The 21668-nt window shown below is 40.0% G+C and overlaps 1 protein-coding gene and 1 pseudogene across 2 annotated transcripts in view; one reads left to right on the forward strand and one right to left on the reverse strand.

The window, feature by feature from the left end:
* Nucleotides 1–2463: 2463 nt before the first annotated feature.
* Nucleotides 2464–21668, reverse strand: part of SARNP (SAP domain containing ribonucleoprotein) — a 51227-nt gene continuing 32022 nt past the window's right edge. For both annotated transcript variants that reach the window (XM_090273336.1, XM_090273335.1), the window contains 2 exons: nucleotides 8029–8118; nucleotides 2464–2564 (listed from right to left, as the gene is read on the reverse strand). In XM_090273336.1, the coding sequence (XP_090129462.1) occupies nucleotides 2523–2564; nucleotides 8029–8118 (132 nt within the window). In that variant the 3' untranslated portion in view covers nucleotides 2464–2522. The remainder of the gene's footprint in view (nucleotides 2565–8028; nucleotides 8119–21668) is intronic.
* LOC150011928 (eukaryotic peptide chain release factor subunit 1 pseudogene) lies at nucleotides 8568–9764 on the forward strand (annotated as a pseudogene).

Genomic DNA, 21668 nt, shown 5'->3' on the forward strand with positions numbered 1-21668 from the left:
TGTGTAGCCCTAGCTGGTGCGGCTCAGTGGACTGAGTGCTGGCCTGCGGAGTAAAAGGTCGCCGGTTCGATTCCCAGTCGGCACATGCCTGAGTCACAGGCCAGGTCCCCAGGAGGGGGTGTGTGAGAGGCAATCCATCTATTTATCTCTCACATGTACATGTTTCTCCTTCTCTTCCTCCCTCCCTTCCCCTTTCTCTAAAAATAAATAAATAAAATCTAAAATAAAATTACACAATTAAAAGAAAACCTATGCATAGAATGACTATGAGACAGAAAGAGAAGCATTTGGTGATCACCCTTAGAGGTGAAAGACTTCTGACCAACGTAAGAACAGCTGCTGGAATGAGATGAAAAAATCAGAAAAAAATCGACACTATTAAGGATTTGGGGAAAGTGAGTTCAGTTGGGGAAAGAATGATTAGGCTTTAGGAAGAGAATCCTCAGGGGAAGACTAAGTGCTTTTATGGAAGGTTATAGAGGAGGCAAAGTGAAGAAAATTTTTAAAGGATCCACTGCTCCACTCCAAATCACCATCTGTTCCATTCCTTTACCTATTACTTTTTATCATCCTTGGGTAGAAAACCCTTACTGAATCTATAACCTCTCTCAAGCTGCAAGACAGAACTAATTCTCTTGGTTCTGTTTTGGAGTAGAGAGAGGAAAAGCTAGCCTCAAATTAGGGTCTGGAAAAAAGAAAAGGGAGGCAGGCAGAAGAGGCCAGAAGAAAGGAAAAGTTTAACCAGGAACCCCTTTTGTTTACTTTCCCAAAGTCTCAGAATAAGGCAAAATTGACAACAAATAGGCAATCTTTGGATTTGCTCTCCAAGGTAGTTTTCCTAAAGTGTCTAAACCTAGGTCCCTGCCCTCCTCAACAACCAACCAAAGAGACTTTGTGGAAAGATATTCTTGTTAGGAAGGGGATCAAACCATTGCCTATTAATCACAAAACAAGGCAGAAGGTTTTAGCAGAAATGGGAACAAGGAATTACACCACAGCAACATGGGATCTGATTATGGGACCAGTCTTCAGTTAAGGTTCCAGGCTCTTCAGATTAAATAGCAGGTCTCAGATCTATGTGAAACTTCAAATGCAAACAAGCAGCCTACTTAGAGCAAGCCAAACCTTTCTAAGTAGGAGGCTCGACAAGTATAATGGATTTCAGTAATATCTAAGAAACGTTAGCACCAAAACTGCAATAGTATACTTCTGTAACAGCAGACAAACTAGCAAAGGGCTTGATTAGAAAGTAGAAGCCTCCAGTCCACTGCTATGTTCCCAATGATCTAGCAACAATGTTGAACACCCCTGACATCCTGTCAGGCTTTGAATCCCTCCACTTTCTTCTAGCTCTGAGGGGTACCCAGCCCATCTCCTTTACTGAACTGCCTAACCAACAGGGTCCCACATATTGGCTTTGGCTGAAACCAGACAGTTATCACACCAGGTCACTTTCAAAAATAGGGCCCTTTAGGACTCCAGAGAGGGACTCTGGACTCAATTCTATAACAGACTACCTATCATTAGCCCTTGTATTTAAATCCTTTGCAACTCCTGAAACCCACAGTGTTCTCTCTATTTCATCTCAATGGATCACATGAACTTGCCAAAGCAAAGACAGGGTTACAACCAGAAGTTCCAGAAAATCAAACTGCATGGAAGTCCAGCAAACAAAGATATGAAGAAGAAATATTTATCCAGACAGACATCAGCAGCTGTAGCTCCTGTTTAACCAAGGAAAGGACTGATCACAAGAAATTGGGCAAGTGTCAGCGACTCCTATCAGAACCAACAGAAACACTGCCTGCGCATCCTGTTCCCAGATACCAGCAGTGAAACTGCGGATGGAGCGATGACACTACATGATGACAAATGCAGGAGATAACACTGAAACCACCCAAGAGTAGAGCTGAGAAACTGCATGGTCCCCCTATATAAACTAGCTAATATGCCTAAGATGCTAAGATGGGCATTGAGATGAGAATCGCTCATCTTCCAGGTTGCCGGCACCTGAATAAAGCTACCTTCCCTTACATTAAAAAAAAAAAAAGAGACTCATGGTGAAACCTGGCCCCTTCAGGGAGGATAGAGGGAAAAGGATGCCTGTGAATATGAGAATATAAATAGCCTAAAGGGATGGACTCTATCCTTTTTCTTATCTTCTTTCTAACGGGTAAAAAGGTATTATGGCTAACTCTCTCTATCTGTCCCTGAAGCTCCCCATATGTGATCTCATTTGGCCCTAAGAACTCAAAGGAGCACTTAATAAAACACACTGTTTTCTATTTTTTTTATTAACAAGCAAAATAATAATAAAAAAACAACAACACAACAACAACAACCTTAAAGTTGGAACAGCAATAAGTCAAACTGTTACTGTAGCTCATAGGTATGCCTGGGGTACATGCTCTCTTCTCATGAGGCAGGACCTCAGCACATAACTGTGTATTTAGGTATATACGTGACTAAGAAGAATCAGAGAGATGGAAACCACTGGAGAACAGAAAACATTAAATCTCTGATCAGGCAATCCCAAAGCGCTCTGCTCTTTTCCTCTTCTTTGCCTATAAGGAAGCAAAAAGAAAAAAAAAAATTAGATTGTAAGATGACAGTGGCCTGGGTTCCTGGCTGCTTTAATCCAAACTCACATAGATTGTCACAAGGTCCAAGAAGGAGGGAAGGCCCGGGCTTAAGCTTGGCAGCCAAAGATTTCATTCCTGAATTTTTCTTGTTTCCCACTTAAGTGCTGGGGGAAGTTTGGTGGAAAAGGAGTATGAGAAGAGGAGAAGATTATAAGGAGTGAGGGTGAGGGTGTGGGAGGGAGAGGAGGAAAATAGTGGTAAAAAATGGAAAAATTCTCGAAGAAGAGAGGGCCACTCAGCCTTGTAGCAGCTAGCTTGGAAACAATGGACTCCTAAGAGGCTAGGGAAAATCTAGTCAGTTAGGAGATGGAAGATTTCACAGGACAAAGGGTGACCAACACTGTTTCGTGGAGGTGAGGGGAATGCCCTTCTGGGCCCATGCAGCACCTATTCCTTAGGCCTACAAATCCAAAGAGACATAAAATACCAACATAATAAATTGGGAGATGAGGGAAGTCCCCAACTAGGACCTCTTAAGGGAGAAAGCATTTGAGAGAGGGTACAAAAGGAGTGGGGAGAGAAAGACCTATTTGTTCTAAGAGTGACTCAAATAGCACTGAATCCATCTTTACTCTAACCACTGCCCCCAGCAAAGGGGAGCTTCTTTTTCATTCTATTCACACAAGAGGTTTAATTTAGATTAAAAAGAAAAGCTGAGCCCTGGCTGATGTGGCTCAGTGGATTGAGCACCGGGCTGCAAACCAAAAGGTCGTCAATTCGATTTCCTGTCAGGGTACATGCCTGGGTTCCAGGCTGGGTCCCCAGTTGGGGGCGTGTGGGAGGCAACTGATTTGTTATTTCTCTCCTCTTTCTCTCTCTCCCTATTAAAAAAAAAAAAGGAGGAAAGAAAAGAAGAGAAAAAAAAAAAACAAAGAAAAGAGAAAAGCCAAGTGTTTACAGGCCCAGACCATTTAATCTGGATTATTAACACAATTCTTTAGAATCAAATGAAAGTTGTTTTCTTCCTTACGCACACGGACTCTCTCAACAAAAGCCTGATATTCCTTGTCACTCAACAAAATCTTAAATCTGCCTTATTTGGAGAGGCCAAATGAACCAGCTTAGTGACCATGTCTAGTTTAACAACAGTTCCCTTGGGAAAAAGGGAGTAATTTTAACTAGAATTAAAACAAACCTAGGTATATGGTTTACTTCTAGCTCATTCTGGCTAGTCACTAAGTAAGCAGGTACTTACAATAGGTAATGATTTATTCTGAATTAACACAAAAAAAAACCACAAACCTCTCTAGTTTTTAACTAGTGAAGAATGTGAACTGATCAGACTCTAAAATTTTCAGGGTTTATTTTTATTATTCATAAAGAAACTTTTTAAGATTCTGAGTGTGTGAGGTAATAGAATTTCAGAGGGTATCTCCAGAGGTAGATGGAAAAAAGGAAGTAAACCTCTCAAATGAGAGAAAAAATATTACAAATTCCTCACCAACCAAAAAATCTCCATAATTCGAAACATATTCATTATTTCAAATGTTCCTTATGTACACCTCAGGTGACATTTGGCATCCATTATAATGGGTTGGCCAAAAAGTCCATTTAGTTTTTTTCTATAAAATAAAAAACACATTTTGCATTTTTACCAATAACTTCATTGATTTGGATATTTTGAGTATGCCAGCTATCTCCTGCTATTGGCTTCTAGTGGATAAATGCCAGGGGTGCTGCTCAACATCTTCCAATACATAAGACAGCCCCACAACACAGAATTATTTGGCCAAAATGTCAATAGTACCAAGAAACTTCGCAAACCACTTTCAACACATTCAATCAGTCATAGCAACTTCTCCATACACTGCACAAATCTTTTCTGTGGGTTTCAGCTGCGTTTTTACCTTTCTTGAAATAATAAAGCATAATACACTTAAAACGTTGCATATTTTCTTCCATCTTCAATATTAAAATGGCTGCACAGAAATTCACCAATTTTGATAAGTATTTTTAAAAATGCATGCTGATAGACTGTGACAACTGTCCTAACAAAATTGTCTCGAATGAAGTCTTTAAGCATTACTAGAGCCATCATACGGAAAATACTAAACTAACTTTTTGGCCAACCCAATATATACTCTCAAATCAGCACCTCAGTATTGTCTGTCAATACTCTGAGCAGTCTTCCAATGCTTAACAGTCTCAGTCAATGTGAGTTACTCCAGGGGAAGCTGGGATATGGATGAATACATCTTAAAAACAAAAACAAAAAAAAGGAGAGACTTCTGGGCAAGATGGTGGCATAGGCAGAAAACCACATTGAAATTACGACTACAATATAGAACAACCATCACTCAGAACCATCAGAAATTGAGTTGAATGGAAGTTTGACAACTACAGAATTAAAAAAACCACATCCATCCAGACTGGTAGGAGGGACACAGATGTGAAACGGGCTGGTCCCACACCCACTATGTAGTGGGATAAAAATCTGAGAGGTATATCTTGAGAGTGAGGAGTCCTAGCCCCACACCAGACCCCCCACCCAGGGTTCCAGTGCCAGGAAGATAAGTCCCTACAGCTTCTGGCTGCAAAACCCAGGAGGGAGTGAGCCAGTGGAAGAAACCTCTGGAGCCCTAAGCAGTTCCTCTTAAAGAACCCACATGGACTCATCTACTCAGACTCACTCCCACTGAGCTCCAGCACCACAGTAGCAGCTTGAAAGGTACAGTGGCATGCTGGGAGAAACTAAAGTGTCTGGCATCAAGGTGAGCAGAGGCCACTGTCTTTTCTAAATCCTCCCCCTCCAGGTGCTGTACCTAAGATTCCATCAACCTAGCTAACACTGTTTGACCCACCTTGGAGATCCCCAGAGGCTCTGCTCCACCCAACTTACTGGCCCATCCAAGCTGCTTTTCCATATGAGTGGCAGGTCTTGACTCTTGCTACACAACTTCCTAAATCCAAACAACAGCTGGCCTCAGTGAGCCCCAGGCCCAGTACTCACAGCAGTCAGCCTAGATTCATAGCTTGGCTTTGCCTGGAAATCTTCAAGTAACAGTCATCTCAGATTGCTTTATAGCTCAGGTAGCGTGGTCCCAAGCAAAACACAGGTGGGGGCTGACCTTGCCCTGCACCACCAAGGAAACCCTAGGGCCAGCGCACGCAGTGGACAGCTAAAGACCACGCTGGAGCACCACCACCCTGCCCCTGCATAGCTGATCTTCCATGGAGAGTAGAGTTTGGTGGTCAGTGATCACAGCCAGTCCTTGCAGCTGACTGGCCTGGGTAAATCCCTCCCATTCACCTGCCAACAACAACCAAGGCTCAACTACAAGAGGAGGGTGCACTCAGCCCACATGAAGGATACACCTTGAGTACCCAGCTTAGGTGACAGGGGAGGCTGTGCCACTGGAACCTATAGGACACCTACTACACTAGGCCACACTACTAAGACAGGGAGTCATAGCAGCTCTACCTAATACATAGGAACAGACACAGGGAGTTGCCAAAATGAGGAGACAAAGAAGCATGCTCCAAATGAAAGAACAGATCAAAACTCCAGAAAAAGAGCTAAACGAAATGGAGACAAGCAATCTATCAGATGCAGAATTCAAAACACTGGTTATACGGACGCCCAAAGAACTTAGTGAGAACCTCAGTAGCATGAAAAAGATCCAGTCAGAAATGAAATACATTAATTGAAATAAAGAACAATTTACAGAGAAACAACAGTAGAGTAGATGAAGCCAAGAATCAAATCAATGCCTCAGAACACAAGGAAGAAAAAAACATCTAGTCAGGACAAAAAGAAAAAATAATACAAAAAAAAAAAGAGGATAGTATAAGAAGCTTCTGGGACAACTTCAACAGGTGCAACATTCACATCATAGGGGTGCCAGAAGAGGAAGAGCAAGAAATTGGAACTCTATTTGAAAAAATAATGAAAAAAGACTTCCCTGATTTCGTGAAGGAAATAAACATGCAAGCCCAGGAAGCATAGAGACTCCCAAATAAGATGGATGCAAAGAGGCCCACTGCAAGACACATCATAATTAAAATGCCAAAGGTTGAAGATAAAAAGAGAATCTTAAAAGCAGCAAGAGAAAAGAAGTTAGTTACCTGTAGGGGAGGCCCCATAAGACTGTCAGCTTATTTCTCAAAAGAAACTTTGCAGGCTAGAAAGGATTGGCAAGACGTATTCAAAGTCATGAAAAGCAGAGACCCACAGCCAAGAGTGCTTTACCCAGCAAAGCATTCATTCAGAATCGAAGGACAGATAAAGAGCTCTCCAGACAAGAAAAAAACTAAAGGAGTTCATCGTGACCAAACCATTATTATATAAAATGTTAAGTGGACTTATTTAAGAAAAAGATCAAAACCATGAGCAATAAAATGGCAGTAAATACATTAGCTTTCAACAATTGACTCTAAAAATCAAACTAAGCAAACAAGAACAGATACAGAACCATGGATAGGGAAAGCGTTCTGATGTTTGCCAGATAGGAGGGGCATGTGGTGGAATGGGCAAAGAGGTAAGGGTATTAAAAAGTACAAACAGGTAGTTACGGAATAGCCATGGGGAAGTAAAGTACAGTACAGGAAATGGAAAATCCAGAGAACTTATACGCATGACCCATGGACATGAACAATAGTAGGGGTATTGCCTGAGAAAGTGGGGGTGTGCTAGGTGGATGGGGGGCTAAGGGGAATAAATCAGAACAACTGTAATAGCATAATCAATAGTTTAAAAAATTTAAATAAATTAAAAGCAAAAAAAAAACAGACACATACACACAAAAACCACTCTTTCCTTTTAAGAAACTTTTTGTAAACAAAGCAATAAAAACAGGAGTTTCAACTTAGTCCACTGTCCTATTCCAGAGGGGACTTAGGCACAAGTATATCTGTTTCTGGGTTGGATACAGCCTCCATTAAGTGACCAAAGAAATATGCCTGGCAGGTTATCAGAGACATTACTACTTATTGAATATTCACAGTATGACAGGTGTCATCATGTCAAACATTCTACATGGAATCATCCCTTTTTACAGAGAAACATTTCATGCTTAAAATACCACCTCAAGGTAGGTATTTCTATCTCTACATCCCAGATGATGAAACTGAGGCTAAGAAAAGTACCATAATTTGTAAATATTACTGTAATACTAAGTGGCTGAGCCACTTTTCAAACCCAAGCTTATCTGATTCCAAACTCTGTGCTCCTTCCTACTAGATTAACTGGCTCTAACATTGAATAAAGTATACTAATAGAATTCTGTGGCCACTTTATCCAGAAAACAGCTATCAAGCAAAGGACAAAAGATTTTTGTCATTTGGGCACTTAAGAAGTAGGCCAGGGAAATAATAGTGTTTCTCCACTGAGTTTGTTCACCCTCATTTCCCTTCAAGGGCTCCATGAAGCATTTAAGTATATTTTTACCTCTGTATCCTCTGTGGTTCCTGTTCCAGCTGAACTTGTGACAATTCCAAATCGCTCCTTCCTCTTTTTCAGTTTCTCATCATCTTCAGACTGTTCAAGGACAAAGAAAAGGGTTGAAACAAGCTAGCCTCTATTCACAAGGGAAATGGGAATTAAACTAACTTATGGATCACAATATGCCAGCCGACCTTGTGATAAGAACTAAGGATCACACAAACAAACAAAAACAGACAAGAAACTGAATAAGTTAACATACTGCATGTTGTTCCTAGAATAACTAAAAACTATTTTAAGAAGGGCCTCAGCCCCGGCTGCTGTGGCTCAATGGACTGAGCGTCAGCCTGCAAACCAAGTGTCACTGGTTCGATTCCCAGTCAGGGCACATGACTAGGTTGCACGTCAGGTCCCCAGTTGGGGGCGCATGAGAGGCAACTACACAGTGATGTTTCTCTCCCTCTCTTTCTCCTTTCCCCTCTCTCTAAAAAAATAAACAAACAAACAAATAAATAATTTTTTTTAAAAAAAGAAGGGCATCGAAGATGGTGGACGACCCCAGTGCTGCTGACAGGAACCTGGAGATCAGGAAGATCAAGAAGCTGATTAAGTAAAAGCTTGCAGGCGGCCCTCGGCAAAGGCACAAGCCATGATATTGATCATTCCTTCCAAAGACCAGACTGCACGAATTGCAAAAATGTTAGCAGGTGCGTTTGGAACTGCTGGTAACATTAAGTCACAGGCAAACTGTCTGGGAGCCATTACATCTGTATAACAAAGACTCAAACTTGAAAACAAAGTACCTCCAAATAGCCTGGTTGTTTACTGTGGTACAATTTTGTAAAAGAAGGAAAGGAAAAGAAAGTCAACATTGACTTTGAACCTTTCAAACCGATTAACACATTATTGTATTTGTGCGACAACAAATTCAATACAGAGGCTCTTTTGGCACTACTTTCATATGATGGTAAGTTTGGATTTATTGTAATAGATAGTAGTGGTGCACTTTTTTGGCACACTCCAAGGAAATACAAGAGAAGTCCTGCACATATTCACTGTGGATCTCCCAAAGAAACATGGTGGAGGTCAAGACAGCCTTGTGTTTTGCCCGCTTAAGAATGAAAAAGTGACATAACCATGTAGGAAAGCAGCTGAGACTGTTGTGCAGCGGTTTATTTCTGGGGACCAAGTGAATGTGGCTGGTCTTATTGTGGCTGGTTTCATTTTGGCTGGATCAGCTAACTTTAAAACTGAACTAAGTCAATCTTATGTTTGATGAGAGGTTGCAAGCAGAAGTTTTTAAATGAGGTGACATATTCTACAGAGATGAAAATGGACTCAACCAAGCTATTATCTACTGAAGTCCTCTCCAATGTGAGATTCATTCAAAAGAAGAAATTAATAGGATGATACTTTAATAAAGTCAGCCAGGACATGGAGAAAATTCTCTAACCCCAGAACAAGAGAAGGATAAATTTCATTTCATGTACAAAAAGACAGGACAAGAACAGGAACCAACTGAGATCATGCTCCTGAAGGACTGGTTTGCTAACAACTCTAAAAATTTTGGAGCTACAAGGAAAATTGCCATAGGTAAGTCACAAGAAGGATCCCAACTTGTGAAAGTATTTGGTAGAATTGGAGGTATCTTGCAGTACCGAGTAGATTTCCAGGGAACTGAATACCAAGGAGACAATGAGTTTTTTTACCTTAATGACTACCACGAGCTGACATGGGTCTAGCAAAATGTGCCTCACCTTCCAGGATCCAACCCCAAGGAGCATACCCATGGTGGAATCCAAACAAATCCCTTCCTTATTATAATTGGAACATTTTCAGAACTTAATCCATGAATATTGGACATTGAAAAGAAAACCAAAACAAAAATCCAATCCAACCCTACTCTTTGGTTTGTCATGGTATCAGCATAGCAGTCTACTAAATTCCTAAATATGACTTTGGACTAATTTAAATAAGAATCCCAGTTGTTATTTAGTCAATGGTGAAAATGGTTGCTTTTGTATTTTATGAAAGAAAAAAAAATTTTTTAACCTTCATACACAGAAACAAAAATAACTGCTGTAACCTTCAAAACTTAACAGAAACAAGATTTTTTTAAAAGGTAGGGACTTGGTAATCACAAGATGAGTAAAAACAAGAAATCCAAACAAAACAGTAAGAAATATCCATAAAACAAATTTCTATGTTAAAGAAATTTTTGTAGTTCAGAGAGCTGGGCTAATTAGTTAAACAAATTGAACAAGGAAAGCTGTATAGTTGCCCTGCTTTTGACTGAAGAGGTGGGTCGTCTGATCATAGGAGCAAAGGCAACTTCTTGATTGGGGTCAATAGTAGAGGTATTTAAAAATTCCTGTTTTTGTAGATCTTGATTGCCTTTCCTTTTGATTCTGTGAATTTTGGGACACCTAGACACAGTCTGCCTGCAAACTTCAGAAATATGAACTCTTTGGGGTTTTAAAAAAAATCCAGGTCAGGATTGTTCAAAATTTTGTTTGGGCCCTGGCTGGTGTGGCTCAGTGCACTGAGTGCCAGCCTGCAAAAGAAAAGGTCGCTGGTTCAAGTGCCTGTCAGGGTTGCGGGCCAGATCCCCAGTTGGGGGTGTGCAAGAGGCAACGAATTGATCTATGTTTCTCTTATACATCAATGTTTCTCTCCCTCTTTCTCCCTCCCCTCCCCACTCTCTAAAAGTAAATAAATAAAATCTTTTTTTTTTTTTTGAGTTTATTTGGTCCTGGCCAGGTAGGTCTGTTGGTTGGAGTGTTTCCCCGATATGTCAAAGTTGCAGGCTTGATCCCTAGTCAGCCCACATCCAAGCATCAATCAATGACTGCATGAATAGGTCGAACAAGAAATTGATGTTTCTCTCTCCCTAATCTTCTCTCTAAAACCAATTTTTAAAAAAGTTTGAAATCTTTTGGCCTGACCTTATGTTGGTTACAAAGAAACCAATACTGAGGGTGGGTATGTGTGTATGGATTAGAGGGTCTCTTGAGGTATATGAGAGAACAGATTCTTTGTCTAGTTGTGGCAAGTTCGGGAAAAGGTTTGTGGTGGGGAGAGACAAAACACCCAGGAGCACACCTAAGTCTAGATGTTTGCTAATCCTAGGGCTGGGCTTTTGATTACCGGTGAGTAGGTGTGCAGGGAAGGTGGAAAATGAGAAAATATCTGTTAAAGTGGGATAAATAAAATGGCAGGTTTCAGGCTCTGATGGGAATACGTATGAGACTCTTACACTGAACAGTATTCGACGTGAACAGTAGTAGCTCATCTTTATAACAGTTCTAAGAGAATAGCCACCTTCAATCCTAATTTAGTGAGCTGAAAGATCGCCTCCAGGTACAGGGCAGACATCATGAGTCTCTTGAATGCTTGGAAAAGATCCAGAGCATTTGTCTCTTAGAGTGATGACTGCAGCTGGTTCCTTGACACACCTTATTTCAAAATCCTTTCAAACTATTCAGAGCTCTTCCAGCTGGCGAAACATGTTCATTTTCTCCATTTTGCTGCACCTGCCTTCTAGTGAGTAAGAAAAATCCTACATACAAGTTATCATTTAATTATAATGTATAACTAGAATAGAATATAGCCTACATAGTTTTTCTGCCTTTTTCATGTATAACCAACAGCAAATCCATAGTGGCTGCATAATTAATGTAATCTAAATTATTATAAAATATTGAGCCAGGTTTCAAGAAAAAAAGTATCTTATCTTTAACTTTAATAATCACAAATTAAAATAATTATTATAGCCACTAACAGATGAGTGCTTACTATGTGCCAGGTATTATATGAAGTTCTTTACATGCAATATCTCATTTACTTCTTACAGCAATCTTAAAAATAGTAGGTACTATGACATACATAGTAGGCAGGTACTATGACTAAATTCATTTCCTAGGTAAGAAAACTGAGGCTTAGAGATTACACAATTTGCCTAAAGCCCCACAAATTGTCTTACAAAATAAGTGAGAGAGGCAGGAATGGAACCCAGGACATTTTAGCCACTTTCTCAACTATACCATCTCCTCAGGTATCTCGCATAGGCATTTCTTTGGAACAGTAGTAGCAGAATGGAAGAAGTGCTTAATTCCCAAGGGACAAGGGTTAGTAGGACTCTGAGCTAAAAGTAGCTGTAGACTATTTCAACAACTTCCACATCATTCAATGCGACTTCATGCTAGGATCCTATCCCATTTCTATCATACCAAATGCCTCCTTTGCAACTAGTAGGCATCTAAGGATGTAGGGATCTAAGGAAAGGACTGTTGTTAGTAATCTTACACTAAAGATTTTTCTCAACTAAATTTGTTTCTAATTCTGGCAATTCCATCTACTGAACTGTAATAAAAAAATTAGGAGGGCCCTTGCTGATGTGGCTCAGTGGATGCGAATCAAAGGGTCACTGGTTTGACTCCCAGTCAGGGCAGATGCCTAAGTTGCAGGCCAGGTCCCCAGTTGGGGGCGTGCGAGAGGCAACCAACCACACATTGATGTTTCTCTCCCTTTCTCCCTCCCTACCCCTTTCTATAAAATAAAATAAAATCTTTTTAAAAAAAATTAGGAGGGTTTCCAATGAACAGAGGCCTCACTACATTTTTCCTTACCTAAGGCAGTAGGAAAAGCTTTGTCTACCTCCACTAAGATAAAAGCGAGTAAGTAATGGAAATGGAAATTTCAGAATAAAAGCCTCTAGAGAATACTCTAGCTATAGATAATGTGTCTTCATTTCACTGTCTCCAGGACAAGCAGCAAAGTTTTAAGGGAAATAAAAAGAACGTTCTATATTCTTCTTGGGGAGAGGCAGGACTAGACCGTATCTTTCTAAACTACCACACTATGTACTTTTTTTCATTCAATGCTAGGGGCACTCCAGTAAATTCGAATTACAGAGGGAGATAGTACCCGAAACCCAGCCATTCTCTCAGCACAAATCCTGGGGTCACTCTCTTCACAAATCTCCATTCAGAATGTGTGGGACAACCTTTATTTTGGTTCCCTATCTTGCTATATCCTGAAATGGGAATTTTGATTTCTAAATTAAATTTCCTATGTTTCCGTTTGAGCTCAAAGGTGAGGCAAGAACAAGGGAGGAAAAAGAATGGAAGGAGGGGAGAATATATTTCTCTAGCCATTAGGGATAGTATCAGAGATCTCCCCATGAGCTTCCTTCTTTTTTTAAATCCTCACCTAAGGATATATTTATTGATTTTTTTAGAGAAAGAGGAAGGGAGAGAGAATGAAACATCGATTAATTGCCTCCCATAAGCACCCCAACCAGGACTGAACCTGCAACGTAGGTATGTGCCCTGACCAGGGATCAAACCTGCAACCTTTTGGTGCACAGGATGGTGCTCCAACCAAACGAGCCACCTTGGGCACGGTGTGAACTTCTTTTTAAATCAAATCTTTGGTGCCTTGTCTGGAGATCCAGGCAGAGCATCTGCTCCAAATCTACCAGAGGCTCTAGGGGGTAAAAAAAACAATACAGATCCCCCTACTTTCCACTCCTTACAAACAGCCTGTCCACCCCTCTCCCACACAGACCAGTGAGGGTTTATTTTGTGCATGCCTGCTCTTCCCTCGCCACCCAGCACCCCTCAACTCCCCTCCTAAAGCCTCTTTCCTTCTTGCCCTGCAGGGAAAGTGCACAACAGGCCCAGTAAATCAACATAGTTCTAATGATCTCTCTCACTTGACCCTTCTAGCATGAAGGTGTCGCAGGGAAACAAATGTACAATGAACACTCCATCTTTAGCTCCTTGCTGACAGGCTTTGATTCATGGCATGGTGAGACCCATCTGAGGGAAATTATCTCGATCAAAATGCATCTCTCTCTGCATTCATCAGGCCAATGCTCCCTTAGGCCATGCTCAAGTGCACAAATGGGGTTATGCATCTGCAGGCTGCACAGAGCCCTCTAGCTCAGTGTCACATGCATGTGCAAACCTTTCTCTTCATCCCCCTCCCACTTCCCTCCTGCAAACCCTCAGCCACTAGCAAATCTTTATTCTTCCCATGCATGCCCCTGTGTCAGAATAATAGTGCTGGAATCTGAAGTGCCCTTATTTCCTATCAAGGGAAAACTCCTAAAAACATACAACACATCCAAAATCAGAGAAGAAACCTGTTCCATATGACTAAACACAGGCACAGGATGTTCAGATTAATTCATATAGTTCACATCTCCCATCCTGTCACTCAAGATTTAAACAGCAAGCGAAGTGGCTAATGCCAACACTTTTAGCATACATAATAATCCCATTTCTCCAAAACAGCCTGTTCTTTTTAAAAGCTCATTGATAAAAATGAAAAAGAAAGTGGTGCAAAAGAGAGAGCCCACATATAAGCAGCACAGGACAGAAAGTATGATGTATATATATTTAATAAAGCCAAACACCCCCATGAGTCATTATCACTGTATTTTCCATCACAGAATAAGATAGTTCCAAACTGAACCCTTCAGAAGACATCTTCAACTTTTCAAAATTCATTTTTCTCCTTGTTCCTCTTTATTTGCAAAATCCTCAGGCAATTTAAAGAAAATAATACCTACTCAGGGAAAAGGTTGAGAAATTCAAGGCAAGAATACCAATCACATGTGTGAACATGCTCAGTACACAGGAACTATCATATAGGCATTCAATAAATATTAGATATTATTTTTACTGCAACATTCTTCCTAGTCCTTGAAACAAAGTCTGAGACTACCAACAATTTGAAGCTAACAATGTCATACATTCTTCTACACTAGAAATTAAGTCACCAAAAGTTGATAAGAATCAGACCCATTACCAAAGCAATAAGGAAATTCCCTTTAGATACAAAGCAAATGAGTATTTGGACAAATGACTAAATTTAGGGTTAAAGTGCAGCAGAATAGTAGCTGGACAAAAACCAGAGTCTTCTCCACCAAGTACTGTTAACCATCTTCTCTTTCTAGAACCCTAAAAAATCTAAGTTGCCAGGTTTTACTGACTTCATCATCCCTAATAATTAATGACTACAAAAAAAAAAGATATCTACATAAAGAAATATCCAAGGGAACTGAGCAAGGATCCAATCTCTTAACTCTGTGGACCCATTCCCAGGTACTCTAAAGGCATCTGAGGAACTGCTTTCACTGAATTACCTGACATCAGTTTCCATCAGCATTTTTAAGAACACAAACTGTAAAATTAATTTATTCACCCACTAGTCATTCAAATGTCCACTGAGTGTCTATTTTTGGTCAGGCATTGTATTGGGAGTAGAGAAATGAATAAAATAAAGATCCTTAACCTCATGGGGCTTATAAAATCAAAATTGAGTTACTGTAAAGATGGGTACCATTATTCGCTATAGCACTGCATTATGAAGACTCATGGGAAATTTTTCTTTCTGTTCCCCAGACCCAAAATAATTATGCTTTTGCTGAGTAACTTGTTAGTTTTTAACTCCTGACCCCTGTGAATAACTGTAGACAGTACAACTATGTTTTCCTTTTTCTACTGAGTGCTATAAAGTTTGAAGCCAAATGTGTGGCCTCTCTCTGGCAAGTGATTTTTAAAAGATTTCTATTAGAAAAGAGAGGCCAAGTATTCCAGTGAAAGAGAAACATGAGACCCAGAGATGGAGATCCAAAATCCAGATCCCAAGGTAAAAAGAAGCTTAGCAGACAAGATGAAGTGCAGTTGGCTACATGGTTGCTGCTGTACCCTTAAGAACTTATTCTCTAAATACAATGAGATTAATTTAAAAATACCTTAATGCCTCAAGAAGGAAAAGGAGAGGGAAGGAGGTGCTGGGTTATGACTAGAAAATTTTAAATTAAGGGCTCTTATCAATGGTTTCTATGGCACACACAGTATAGCCAGGAATTAAGTCCCAAATGGAAGGTCACTGGAATAATTGGCAGCCTGGATATCACAGATGCTTTTTCTAAAGCAACTGATTATCTCTTTTTATAGCCAAGAGTAGCAAGAATAAGTTATCTACCCAAAATGAAATTCTACCTTTATCTTCCAAACCATACTTGTGTCTTCAAGATGCAAATTCAAGAAAATATTTTTCAAAAAAACTTACTAATTTTATCCTAACTACAATAATTACTACTCTTCCAAGCTTTGTGTTCTAGGGTTACCTGCTCTGCCAAAAGGAGTCCACTTTGATTTAATTAGCAATAACACCCCATGGACTGTGTGTGCTGAAAGCATTTACTTTCTTCAATCATATTACCAGTGCCACTGTGAATCACAAAGAAAAACCAAAAGAAATAAAACAGTGACCCAACTGTAACCTAGGCTTATTTAGAGAATTTGAACCCAGTAATTCCCAAAACACAAAGCAAAAATATTTCTGAATTCAAATAAGAGATATACTCACTATTCTTAGAGGAGACCAAAAGCATTAACCAAGCCAGGCATTTTTACTGGTCAGTGCTACAAGCTCACTCACTTACTTGTGTAAGAAGCAGAAACTGCAATCTAAAGAATTCATTCAGAGATATCTTTATTAAGTAGAAAGGGGTATTTCAGGGAATCTCAGGTACTGCTGTGAGCTGGAGCTGGCCATTCTCCTATAGCTGTTTTAATGACTGAGTTACTGTTCACATACAACACTATTCAATGTAAAAGTCTCATATAACACATTCCCATCAGCACCTAAACCCTGCCACTTTATTTATTCCACTGTAAGTTATTTCCTCAGAAGTCTTTTCCCTGTAGTGATGGAACAGAGGCTAACAGTGACCTAAGATGGTCACAATTCACAAAAGTAACAAGCGAGTAACTGCCCTCTTTTGTAAATGAATTACCATACTCTGTTAATAGTTGGTAATAGCTCTCAAGTCAATCTGATTTTTCAAGGAAATGTAAGGTAAGAGTGAGGCAAAGAAGGAAAAGAGGGGGGCCTTATGGTCATATCCTGACTTTCACTGCCACGTGACTGGTGGCAAGATGAAAAGCAGAGCCTGGGGGCTTTCAGGCAATGGTAGATTAATAATGACATAGCCTTGACTTTGCAGAGGTAAAGGTTATGAAACACTCCAGGGTAAGTGAGCTTCCAATTTCATATCTCATGGTGAATGACAGCAACCAATGGCTTTTCTCTCAGAAACACTTCTATGCTTAAACACACAGCTGTCACCTCCCTGCCCCCGTTTCTGAAATTCATCTGTACATGTTTACTCCTGAGCCTTATGCCAGCCAGACCACAAAACATGGGGTGGTCCTAAAAACCACTGCACAGAGCCTAAGGGAGGACTAAAGGTGAAGGACTGGACTAGCAGAGGTATACCATCTTAGCACATACATAGTAGAGACATTTCAACACCCTCACACACATACACATAATGTGCTGCCCAAAATGACCATCTTAGTTTCAACAATCTTTCAACACTGAGATCAAAATCAACTTTCTAGGGCCAAAAAGGTGTCAGGAACTTTAGAGCTACACCAGAATAAGAGACCACCGGGAAGTGTCTATCTTTACAGGATCTGAAGCTCCCAAGCACAGCCAGCTGAGCACCAAACTCCCTTCTGAGTCACTAGCTCCTTTTACTTTTCCTTTCTCTTGTCCAAATCAAGCTCTTTCCCCGACTCCCATTCCTCTCCAACCCCAGAGGAGGTCGTCTGGGTCTTGCTCTAAGTGATTGTAGGACAAAGCAAGGCAGGTGGAGGAAATGAAGGTTTCACACTTGAGACCCCCGGAAACCACATTTCTATTAAAAGCCAGAAAGCTGTTGCTTTTAAGGATAAGCAGTGCAGAGCTTGGAAGAAATGTCAAGAAAGCTAAAAACTTCTGAGGGGAGAGGTAAATGCTGCCTTGGTCAAAATATACAAAGAATGATGAGAATTACCTAAGAATTTACAAATTTAAAATAAGCACTAGGAAAACGGATTATTTTCACCTACAATATTTTAAAATGCAGATTTCTGGCTTCACCCAATCTATTATAATTCTGAATCTCAAAAGGAAGAGCTTAGGAAGCTAAACTTTAAAACGGGTACCCTGGTTAATCTTATGTGCAGCCACAGTTGATAACAATTGCAAACAGCTTTGAGAAAGTATAGACAAAATGTGTATTTTTAAATTTCTCACCTACTCCCAAGAAGGCTGCTACTGCATTCCAATCCCGCCCCCAACCAAAAGCACTAGGGGCCTTCCTACAAACAGGGTATCTCAGCTGCAGGGATGTGAAAGGGAAAAAAAAGCTAGGAAGGAATCACAGCTGGCTCTAAGGAGCACACCTGTCTTGCTGCCTTCCTAGGATTCAAACAGAGGAACAGAAAGACTTGTTACTCAGAGGAGTTCAATAAAGAACATGCCAAAACAAGATTAGGGAGCACCTCAGGTATGTGGAGAAAAGAGGGAGGCAACTAGGTTCAAGCACACAAAGGTATTTTTTCCTACAGAACTGATACAGAGTAAGAGAGAGGATGTCAATAAAGTGAAGAACAGACAGATTTTAAGGCTTATGTGTTTTGCTTGTTCATTTAGAGCTCAAAAAGGGGCCATCATATAAGGACTCTCATCTTACAGCTCTGTCCATTTCCACTTTCCTTTCCTGCTCAACCATTTCATATCTAAACACAAGCATAATAATGAAAATTCTTTAACTGCTTCCTCTATTCTATAACTCAATAAGCTCTTAACCCAATAAATATTTTCTAAAATCCAGACACTAATAAGCATTTCAAACATAATCTTCTCAATAATAACTTTCACTGCCAAGGAGTTGAAAGAGTCAATATTTGATATAAACTCCAAATGTGGAACACCCTGAAAATACGTTTCTATTTCTGTCTGAAGAATCTGCTCTGAGGATGAGAAGGTAAGATTTGGTTAAAATATTTTTTGAAAAAGTGAGAAAAAGAGTAGCAAAGAACCGGATGTCAGGAAAGGAGTGGAGTGAACATTTTCTAGATCTTTAAAAGGACCTCAGATATCATTAAAAACAGGCCCTTTGCTAGTTTGCAAACATCACCACCAAGTATTCTCCTATAAAATATCTCCCAATTTAATACCCTGCTTCATCTTCATCTCTATCTCTAAAAATACTATAGAATTTCCTCTGACCAGCTTCAGCTATCAGGCATAAAAAGCAATTTCACTCTTCCAGTGAGTACATAAATAAAATGAACTATCGTATAATTATTAAACCTTTATCGATTGAACTCATAAGCACTTTTTAAAAATAAAATATTACCTCTCCTAATCAACATCAACCCAAATAATTTAACATCTCAAGCATTAAAATACGTCTTAGCCCTGGCTGATGTGGCTCAGTGGACTGGGAGCAGCCTGCGAACTGAAAGGTCGCCAGTTCAATTCCTGTTCAGGGCATGGGCCTGGGTTTCCGACCAAGTCCGCAGCTGGGGGCGTGTGAGAGGCAACCAATCAGCGTTTCCCTCACACATTGATGTTTCTTTCCTACTCTTTCTCCCTCCCTTCCCCTCTCTTTGAAAATAAATAAATAAAATCTTCAAAAAAAAACCTTAAACATTTCTGTACTGGTACAGCTCTCAACATCATGAGAAACCTTTTGAACATCAAAATTCTCCGCTCCCAGTAAAAACAACACCCACACATTGCAAACAAAACAAAAACAAAAAAACCCATTTTCCCCTCCAATACAGATTTTGAAGGATGGACAGACAGACGTGGATTCAGTTAGCTCACATTTCACCATAGCCAAGAAGAGCATCTGAGAGTGATCAGACAGATATTGCTCTGCTTAGAAAAGTCAGGCCAGCTACTGGTCACCCCAAAATTAAACACACTCATATATAATGTGTTTACAGGTGGGTTTTAACAATTATTCATCTTATGTACTCAAGAGCAGCACTTCATAAAAATAACCTGACACTCAAAAGAATAATCCCATCCCAAGAACTTGGCTAGCCAAAAACAACTAAAGGTATTTAAAAGTAAAACAGACTCAACAAAATCCAGCATTCCCCTCCTTTTCCAGGCTATGTTTACTCTTGGAGCAAAGACTACAGGGGAACCACAGAGAGGAATAAAACTTGTTTTTAATCAAAGTCATCCGTCCTGACATGTTAGAAGAAGGAATTCAAAGACATTAGTGGGGGGGGGAGGTATCAAGCAGGGGAGATAGGAAAATGAGTTTTTTACCTGACTATAAACTTTCTTACCTACTAGTTATTTCAGAAAAGGAAAAATCAAATGAAAAGGTACAAGATTCTAGTAGTCTCAACTATGCACCTTAGGAAAGTATAAACCCTCTATTACAAACTTCTCAAGGATCCAATTTATAGGAAACAAGGCAAAACACCAGCATCAAGATAGCATCAAAAATTTCATCTTGCTTCCCCAAATTTTTAAAGCTTTTTCTCTTAAAAGGGTTCAATTTATATTCCTAATAATTCATGTCCAATTTTCCCTCATACCCAGCTAAGTAAAAAGTCTGTGTTTAAAAGTTAGGGCATAGTGGGAGAGTAGAAGTTGTTGAGCAAAGAAAAACCTGACTCCTACTTCTCTAGTTAAAATTAGAATACATTTTCAAGAGCCCGGGGCAGCAGAGAGAAAAATTCCATTCTGCCTCTTGGCTCTTCCAAATTCTTATAGCCAAATGGTTCAACAACAGTTGAAAGGCATACATAATGACATCATTGACTGGAACCATAATAGAAGGGAATGAGAAGAGCAGGTGGGGGGGGGAGTGGGAAGGGAGGGAGGTGAAGATGTATTTGAGTTACAGACAAAAGACAAGTTCTGTTCCTCAGCAGGGACAAATGAAGAAACAGATGAGGGGATAAAATGAGGTCAGAGAGTTTTCCCTATTGTTTCCTCTTTAAACAGCTACTTCACCACTCCCTAAAGGTTTGTTCCAGTGGCTGGGTAGAGAAATAGCAGTACAAGAAATGCTAAACATTTATTTTCAAATTATGAATTAGAAGGGGACTTAAAGGATTGGTTAAATTTGGCTGCATCCGAAAATGCTCCAATAATTGTTGAAGACTATGAGGGGTTGGGTCTTGGTATTTCCTGAAAGTGATCCTTTCTAATAGCCACTCTCAATTGCTATCTCTATCTCTCATAAATACAACCCATTTTTATCTTGTTTTCTTATTGGTTAATATAAAAGAATAGTTTTTCAAATGGAGGAATCATTTTGAGAAAAATGACAATCTAGGATGAAGTAGGGGGACTGCCCCCAAAGCCCGTGATCAATGAAATATAATGACTAAGAGGATCATACTGAAGCTTTTTCCATCTATAATTCTACACTGCACTTTTCTTTTTCTTTGTGTGTGTGTGTGTGTGTGTGTGCGTGTGTGTGTGTTTTGGGGGATTTTTTCTTGGCTTAAACAACAAACATTCATTTTCTTATGGTTCTGGAGGCTGAAAGTCTGAGATCAGAGTGCCAGTATGATTGGTTTTTGGTGAGGACTCTTTCTGTTTTGTAGTCAGCCACCTTCTCGTTGTGTCTTTACAGGCCCTTTCCTTGGTGCATGCATGTGGAGACAAGAGACAGAGAAAGAGCATGCGAGTGCATGCATGCGAGCAAGCTTTCTTGGTCTTATGGGGTCCTATGAGAAATGAGAATAGAGAAGTTAAATGTTGTACTTGGCCTAGGTACAACTGCTTGAGTACATTTAGATGAATGTAAGAACCTAAAC

The sequence above is a fragment of the Furipterus horrens genome, unplaced genomic scaffold (assembly GCF_987537825.1).
Source record: "Furipterus horrens unplaced genomic scaffold, mFurHor1.1.pri manual_scaffold_4, whole genome shotgun sequence".
NCBI classification, from domain to species: domain Eukaryota; kingdom Metazoa; phylum Chordata; class Mammalia; order Chiroptera; family Furipteridae; genus Furipterus; species Furipterus horrens.